Source organism: Mirounga angustirostris, unplaced genomic scaffold (genome assembly GCF_029215605.1).
Source record: "Mirounga angustirostris isolate CCGP_5_RB_7025 unplaced genomic scaffold, mMirAng1.0.hap1 SCAF_9, whole genome shotgun sequence".
Classification (NCBI taxonomy): Eukaryota; Metazoa; Chordata; class Mammalia; order Carnivora; family Phocidae; genus Mirounga; species Mirounga angustirostris.
The window spans coordinates 106,146,406-106,155,343 of NW_026991717.1; the positions used below are offsets into that span (position 1 = coordinate 106,146,406).

General features: G+C 47.2%; 1 protein-coding gene across 2 annotated transcripts in view; it reads left to right on the forward strand.

The window, feature by feature from the left end:
* The window catches only part of PRKCH (protein kinase C eta), a 221,176-nt gene extending 214,526 nt beyond the window's left edge, over positions 1 to 6,650 (forward strand). For both annotated transcript variants that reach the window (XM_064571148.1, XM_045900996.3), the window contains 2 exons: positions 3,870 to 4,013; positions 5,378 to 6,650. In XM_064571148.1, the coding sequence (XP_064427218.1) occupies positions 3,870 to 4,013; positions 5,378 to 5,524 (291 nt within the window). In that variant the 3' untranslated portion in view covers positions 5,525 to 6,650. The remainder of the gene's footprint in view (positions 1 to 3,869; positions 4,014 to 5,377) is intronic.
* The last annotated feature ends 2,288 nt before the right edge of the window (positions 6,651 to 8,938 follow it).

Below are 8,938 nucleotides of genomic sequence, written 5' to 3' on the forward strand. Positions count from 1 at the left end.
TGCTGGGGCCGCTTTAGTGTGATAGATGGGGCTGGTGTGGACTAGGGGCCCAGGGCTCACTGAGGTGTCAGACTCACTAGGGCGCTGGACCTTGCTCCTCTCCATGCTACTACTGCAGTGGAGGGGGACTGTAATCATAGCACTCGCCAGCCCCTCCAACCTGGAGAGATTTCCAGCATGTCTTCTGCCATTTGTCAAGGTTCTAGGGCTGAATGCTTTATAGTCTAGTTGTACTCTTAAATGCTTTTTTCTGTGCTCCAGGATAATTGAATCTACTCAAAGTCCCTCAATACTATTCCTCCCCACTGCAGTTTGCAGCACTGAGTGTTCCCTTTATGATCATGTTATCATGTCTCCACCTAGCTTTTGTTGTGCAGAAGCCGTTCAGTCAGCCCTCAGTTCCTCTCCAGGGGCAATTGCTTTATAAAATAGGTGATTTGATATGTCCATGGATGAGGTGAGTTTGGGGCCTTCCTGTGTCGCCATCTTGAACCAGAAGCCCTCCCCTGGCTTTTTTCTGTCCCTGTGCCAGGGCTCAGAGCCATGCAAAGTGAGTGAGTGAAGCCACTAGTGTGAGGCAATGCAGAGTGGTGGGGTATGTGGCTGGCCAGGGATCATGCTCCATCTAAAAAGGCAGCCACTGCTGACTCTAGGCCCTTTATATCAAGAAGTGCAGGTTTAGTGTTCTAGAATATCCTATTTTCCAAGAGAAAGTGGAAAACTTGACTTTTAAATGACAGTTCCTAGTTTTTAAATATTTAAGTAATTAAAATTATTTTAAAACATGCTGTGTGAGCCAAATAAGATGTCTGAGGCCTGGGGCTGGTCTTACTTCTATATACTCTTATTCCTTTTCCACAGTCTTGCCTGCCCTAACAGCTTCATCTCTTGCCCTGTCACCAAATGTTGATATCTCAGACGGTCAGATCTCTAATCCTCGCCTGCACCCTAGATTAACAGGACTAGTCATCTCCATGGGGATGTCTGCATACTTCATATACAAAGCTGAGCTCAGCCTCCCAGATCTGCACACTGTCAGGTCTTGAGAAATGCTGGATATTTTTGTTTCATTCCCCCAAAATACTGCTATTACTGCTTCTGTGATTAATACTACCAATAATCTGTTGTCCTCCTTTTGTTACTGATTTCTGTTATCCAATACCACCCCTCCAGCAGGCAGCCAGAGCAGACCTCATGACCCTGCACTCACTGCAAGGCCAGCCCCTGGGGATTGTGTTCATTCTTCTTCCACAAGCCCTCTAGGACTTGCTCCCAACTTCGCCTTCCCACTAACCAGAAACCCTTCTAGTTTCTGAACTTGTCCGGTCTCCTCAGCTACTTTCTCCATCTCTTAACTGATCACCCACCACCAATCTCGTGCCTCCTTGTTCAGGATGTATTCAGTACACTATGGCTGGAGTCATCACTCACCTCTCTGTCAGACTTCGGTGGCTCCCCAGCCATCCCCACGGGCCCGTCGTACCACACTCTGTGTTCCACTGGGTACGCCAGTGTCCCTGGGGCTCATGTGCACCTGAGCTGGCTTCTGGGCATGACTGCCTTCTTCCTTCAGGCCTGTGTTCATTCCCTTCATCCACCTCCTCTCTTGCCAAGTGCCACCTCCTTCATGGAGCCATTGCTTGCCTCCTCATGACCAGCCCCTCTTCAAAGCTGCCACGCGTTCTGCTCTTTTCATTTCACCCAGCTGTGGTTGCCCACAAAGCTTGCTGGCCTCTTCCGCCTTCACTTCATCAGCTCCTTCGTGGAGACACGCTTTCTTGGTCATCTCCATCCCCACAACGGCTAGTACACTGCCTTGCACACAGTAGACACCACGTAAACCTTTGTAAATTGATCCCCTTTTCAACTTGGAGAATGGCTGTGTCTAAAGGGCTCAGAGCAAGATACTAAAAGTCAAAATTGTCTGGTTTTTCAGGACTTACCAGAACCTAAGAGAAGGTATCAAGCTAGTGAAAGGGTTACTCTGACAGTCTCCTTTTCCAGGGATGCAGTGTTTAGAGGAAGAACAGCCGTGATTTGGTCTCCTTCCCTCATGCACAGTGCCTTTCCCCAGTGCGCCTTGGAAGTTTGGCTTCAGTGCCAGAGGCGAGGAAGAATGGACAAAGTCTCTTGGACGCTGGGCTTCTGCCACTCTGGCAGTGAGAGCCAGGCACTGTTCCTCTTGCCCAGAAGAACAAGTTGTACCCACACACTCACAAGATGTCCTCTGCTCTCCTCACTGGCAGGCCTGCAAATTTCCCACAAGCCATTGGGATCTGTTCTACCATCCTTGTATTCTGAGGTTTTTTTGCAGCATTGTTTGTTAATTAGCTCGTAGAACAGATGCCTATTCCATTCAGGATTGCATCCCCTTGATGTTCCTAAGGAGAGAACCTACTCATTTTTCTTGTGTACGTATTTTCCCCTTCCTTTCTGAGTGCACAGGCTGATCCAGGAGAACCCAAGCAGCATGAACGCCTCGCTCTCACAGAACTGAGCTGTGAGACGTGTACTTCCTCAATCCGCACTGTGCTGATCAGACCTGTGCAGCTCTGAAAGCTCTCCAGACTTTCGGGGCCCACCTTCACTCCAGCCCCACCTAGGGCCTCGCATTCCTTGTCCATAGAAGGGAGGAAAAACGCCATCGGTGTCTGCATTTTTTATTAGCTCCCTTGGAGGGCTTTTTAGCATTTTCTGAGGTCACTCCTGTCAGCTTTGCTTAGGCAGTTTTGCAGCCTTCTTCTGCCACAGGGTCGTTTTCATCTGAAGCACCACCGGAGGCTTATGCAGCTTTGGACACCTGGCACGGCCAGGATGCCGCCTCCAAACACTCCCCCTGGCAGGTCTGCACCCCTCCAACAGCAGGGACTTTTTATTTACTCTGGAAATTCCACTGCAGAGCAAGTTCTAGGAACACAGCATTACTCTTCTCTTGTGCTCACAGATCAAACTTGGAAAGGGGTGTTTGGGGGGGACAGTCTTAAAGATAACGTGATTTAAACTTTACAACAAAAATTTTTAATCCAAGGCAATTTTTATTTTGAATTAGCTTAAGTGTCTTTAAAACTGAAAAATTACATCTGGCCCTGAAAAGTAAATTATCCTGTTTGAGTCCTTGATTTGGACGTGATTAGAACACCTTACGGGCCTTTTTGTCAGAGTAGATTTAGTTCCAAATATCTTGATAGGAGCTCAGCCTGAGGGAAGTTTCCCAATTGGTAGAAATACAGAGGATTTATATATACACATTGCTTAAATGGTCTATGTAGCAAGATTCTCAATCATTAAACATTTCAAAATGGAAGGGTAGGAGAAGAGGAGCATCTTTGTTGCATGAAGAAAAGTGGCCAACTTTGGGTTTTTTACTCTCACAGCGTCTTCCCACAGATCTTCAAAATAATGACCCTCACTCTTCTCTCTGTGGTCCTGTCAGAGAGCGGGAATCCTGGCTGGCTGGTCAGGTCCTCAGAAAATGGCACAGCTGTTCTTAAAAGTAGTCCTATTCATAAGCTGTGGGCTGTCGACAACTGCAGTGTTCGAGAAAGGCACACTGTTCTATAAAGAGTTTTTCTTTAAAAGGGAAAGAAAAATACATGGTATTTACAGTGAAAAAAAACTGGACCCTTCAGCTTTATTTTAGTGGCCACGTCTGAAATGGAAGTGGCGAAGGCCATAAATACACACAAGCAATTGCGCCTTTAAGGGATGATTCATGTTGGCTGTGCTGCCCATAATGGAAAATTCAGCTAGTTAAGCAAGATCATCCAGAAAGCCTCACACAGGCTTCTCTGCCAGAGCGGATGCCTACCATCTTGTGACCTACTTGTTGTCTATTATTGAATGATCGACTCTCTTTCTTCCCCTCTTAGTTCATGACCAAGAACCCCACCATGCGCCTGGGCAGCCTGACTCAGGGTGGGGAGCATGCCATCTTGAGACATCCTTTCTTTAAGGAGATCGACTGGGCCCAGCTGAACCATCGCCAAGTAGAACCACCTTTCAGACCCAGAATCGTAAGTGTCTAAGACCACAGAGTAGACTTTCCTCTTTTTTAAAATACCTCCGTGTTCTACCAAAATCTGTTGTCCCCTATGGAATAACCAAACTGGAAGTTCAGCCTCAGCTCTGCAGGGTAGCATCACCCAGGAGGAGGCTGGCCCTTGAGGAAACCTCTCCCCCTTTTCAGTTTACTTCTCTCCAATCTTTCACCTCTTGCTTGCTCTGGAATCCATCCTCTCTTAACCTAAACTTTCTGGAGCCTAACAGACCTGAAATTTTCTAGGTTTCCCCAAAAGAGTTGGGCTGAGAAATTCATCATTCCTCTAGTTTCCTCATGCTCCCCCGGGTGCCTTTCCCAAGTCCCCAAGGAAGTAGAAAGGGCATGAAAGGCTACCCACCTCACTGAACCTGGCTCCTTGGCTTGGAGAGCCTGGGTCTGTACCAGCCACTGCAGCCCAGAGCTCAGGCCAAATCTCTTTTGACTAGAGAAATACTGGGAGCGCCAGGGGTACCTTCCCAAGCAAGGCAGCTGAGCGGGCATTCTTGAGGGTGGTCTAGCTCTTGATCTGAGAGCCAAGCTCTTTCTTATCTGTGAGTCAAGAGATCCATGATGGAGAAAGCAGAAACGCATCTTCAACTTAGGTAAGAGAAATGAGAGGTCTAACAGTGGCAGAAATGAGCTTTCCAAGCATTAGTTTATAAAGATGTAAAAGATCAACATTTCCATACACACAGCTGGCTTAATCTGTAACAGCCCCCAAGGTTGGGCACTAGGCACCAACACATAATGACTGCCACTAGGCAGTCAAGCCACTTCCTTTACCAGGCCCTCTGCTGCCAACCCCTCGGGGAGGAGGGAAGGCTTTGCCAACGAGGCAGCAGGAGGCCAACTGGTGAGTAAAGCGAGGGACACTTGTTTAGGAATAAACTCAGCGCTTCCACGTCTTTCAAGAAAAGCTCTTCACTCCTAGAGTCCTGTGTATAAACAATAGGTGAGGCAAGTGTGAACTTACACTCTGTAGACAACCAAGCATATATGTCCCTCAGTAGAGCCTGTCGAGAAGTGGCACTTTGGTGAAATGCCAAGTAAAGGGTGAGTGAGAGGGCTGGATCAGGTGACCAAATTAATTGCTTCACCTCCCGGCCTAAGGCGGGCCTGCTCAGCAAGATTTCCGTGGGGTTAGTGAAGTGGGGTGGGGGGGTTCCCACATGCCCGTAACGATACACAGTGCAGCAGAATTACTACAACCCGCTGCTTCGTCCTAATGGTCCTAACTGTAAATAATGCTACTCCCGGGGCTGCAGCGCCCTTCTGACCTCACCGGAAGAGGGGAAAGCCTCATGTGCCTAAAATCTGACCCTTGTTTCCTTTTGACAGAAATCCCGAGAAGATGTCAGTAATTTTGACCCTGACTTCATTAAGGAAGAGCCAGTTTTAACCCCAATTGATGAAGGACATCTTCCTATGATTAACCAGGATGAATTTAGAAACTTTTCCTTTGTGTCTCCAGAATTGCAACCTTAGCCTGATGGGGAATGAAAGACAGGACCTGAGAATCACAAGCAGCTCCAGATTTCCCAGGAATTCCCTTTGTGGGGCATTCCCCAGGATCAGCCTTAGAACAAGAACCTTACCTTCAGAGCACAGGTGGGAAACTCTGAAGGACAGAACTTCAGGAGGTCAGCTCTTTCAAGTCCTCAGGAAGCCAGGGTACTGGAAAGAGTGGATACCGGAATGAGATTTCATGAAGAAGTATACTGCTCAACCTAGGAGTTTCTATGGCTCTTTTGGGCTTGGGATATTAGAAGGAACCAACAGAAGAGAAGGTGTGAAGAATCGACTCGATCCTAGAAATTCTGAGTCCACCGGCTTTTCACTTTAAAAGACAAATCAAGACTTGGTCTGGGCCCCTCTGTGCTCTTCTTAAGCCGGCGAGCCCGGAATACTCGCAGTCTTCGAGAAGTCTGTAAATGCTAATCAAGAATTCGGTAGGGAAATGAATGGCTTTCCAAACAGAATGATTTACTCTGAAGAAACAAAAGGGGCTTCACCACGTCAAGCCCCATCTTGAAAACAGATGTTGAGCACCAAGACAACTATTCCAGCTTAATTCTCTCATCCTCACTTGAACGGATATTTATTGAGTGCCCCATGAGACGGTGCCACGCGCCCTGCTAGTGTAAACAAACAGATTTGTGTGCACGGAACTTTCATGCTCCATTTACCTGAATGGTGTTTGCATTCTGTGAAATGCCTCTCCACCTTGCATATATCATGCTTCTTTGTCTACACATAACTTTGTCCACAGAAGAGGGCTCGCTGCCACGACAGCAACTATCCGCACAAACAGCAAGTGAGCGAGGGGCTTGCTGCCTAAGGACCTGTGAAATCTCATCATGGGATGATGTGCAGATACCGCACCGAACTCTGTGAAGAATCGCACGCCACTCCTGTCAATGACCAGACTTATGGCTTAGACAGTAGCAGGTTATTTAAGTTATATTTTAAGAGACAAAAATGTTTGGTATGCATTTAATAATTAGAAAGGACTCATAAACAGGACATTTACTGAAGGACCTTATAATATGTACTCATATATGCAGTTGGAGAATTTTGTCTGGAAATAAAGGCATTTTGTAGCAAAAGCAAACTTTTTGTCTAGAACGATCTGTCCCATCCCCACTAGGCGACAAGATACCTAATTAAAGGTTTTGAGCCAAATGAATAGAATGCCTAAAGCAAATTCCTGAAAAGCTGGTATAACCTGTGTGTCCCTAAGTGGACCTGGCCTCTTACTGACCAGAACTTCTATTCTGACTCAGGGTACTAACTGCTAAGCAGTGCTGCAACAGAGTAATCCTCAAAAATCTCAGTGCCTCGGCCCAATGTTTCTTTCTCGTCCACATATAATACAGTGCAAGTTCAACGGCCCTCTTTGATCTTATAAATATGCCATCTGGAAAATAGAGCTTCCAAGGTTGCAATAGCAAGGAAGAAAGATGGAGGAGGTGCTCGACTGCATCTACAGGGAGGGATACGCATCACTTCTGCGCACGGCAGATTGGCCAGAACATGGCCTCCGTCTAGAACCAGGGTGCGGAATTGCAGAGCAGCCAAAGGCTATCTAGCCAATACTGAAAATCTGTCCTAGTTTCTTTTCTGTATTACCAGCTGAAAAATGACTTTTGAATTAACAGAGCTGCTAGGAGCCTCCCTTTACTTTTGTTTAGCACCTAGCCTACACAATTTCACTGCAGCTTGAGGTCCTTCTGCCACTGTTTCCAGTGGGACTACCTGGGGTTAATTTCTACAAATGAGAAGAGAAAGGCTCAGAGAAGCTTAATTGGTTGCTCAAAGGTTTCAGACTTGGGAAGGAGTGGATTTGGTCTAGAGCCTAATCACTAAAGTTCTAATCCAGCAGACTTCTGGAAAGGGAGGGGTTTTTCTAGTTTGGGAAGTGGAAGGGGGAGCAGGAACCTTCATAGCGAGGTTGCAACACAGTCTTCTAGTGCTGTTTGGGGCTGAGGAGCTACTCGATGTGGTTTACTCCACAGGGGTAAAGAAGGATGAACCATAAAGCATGCCTCCTGTGTTTATTTACAAATACCATTATAGCCCCACAAAGGCCCCAGATGTCCTCTTTAATGAATATGGGTAATCACTCAACAGCTTCCCTCTCCACAGTCTATTCAGACCTGCTACCTGGGCCACCCAGTTTGGTTTAAGTCCATTCTTTCAATCCCAGAATACCAACGATCATGCTAGGAGAGAATTTCCAGTGCTGCTCCTTCCACCCTCTTCTATGGGAGATGAAATTGGAGGTACAGACAAAAGCCCCAGGAGTCTCCAAGTCCAGGGTTAGGGCTCCACTTCACAACTTTACTCCATTCTCCTAAATCTTGGGTCCTTTCTGAGGATCAACGAAGTCGCCCGCCCGTACTTCCTGCAACAGACTGGACACGAGCCATTCGATCAGCAGGTGCTGAGTCTGCTGGGGCTGCCGGGTTCACCCTGCAGCTCAGCTGACAGCATGGAGGTCAAGACAAGGTCACACTTACCCTTCCGCGCAGTACCATCTTGCCTCTCGGATGAGGAATCTTGAAAAACACTCAGGCCTTATCACCCTACTGTCCTCCCGAGCTAGTCCTCATCCCCATACCCATCTCTCCCTACTTCCCCAAGCTATCCCCCTGTTGAAGTCCATGCAGGCTGGAGTCTCTGAAAGAAGAACTGATATGTTGAGATGTGGATCAGCTTGGACCACAGAAGAGGTTTTCACTTAATAATGCCTGACATTTAATTCAGGTGTATTGAGGCCCTCTTCCAAACACTTTAAGTGTATTTACTCATTCAAAACCCCAAGAGGTGATGTACTCTTGTACAGATGGGGAAACTGAGGTACAGAGAGATTAAATAACTTGCCCCAAGTCCTACAAGTAAAGCATTATAGTCAGGTGGTTTAATTCCAGAATCCCTACTTTTAGTCAAGTTGGTGAGTGCCTTCTATTAAGGCCAATTTTATTTTTCCCAGTTTTGTAGGGTTTTGAAAACAAGAAGGGTGTAGACTGGGATTAGCAGGAAACACTAGATAAACTGCCAGTTGAGCAGGACAGGATTAGTCATCCTGTCTGCAGAACCATTTATCAGCACTGAGATTATATGATTTGTGTGTCAAGGGCCTGGAACCACTAACAACCTTCAAAGAAACGGGCAGTCCAGAGTGATGCAATCTGGGTCTGAGCCTCCCTGAGGAAGAGGAAATGGTCTGGGTCATACTGAGCCATATGCACCCCATCTGAACCCCTGGGGAACCTCTGACCCGTGGTGGGGTTTCCAGGCCTTTCTTCAGGCGCCCCCCCCCATACCCCCAGAGGTGCCTATTTCAGGAACTCACCACCCACTTGTGGCGTTGCTAGGAAGAAGGAGTGTAGCGTGGGG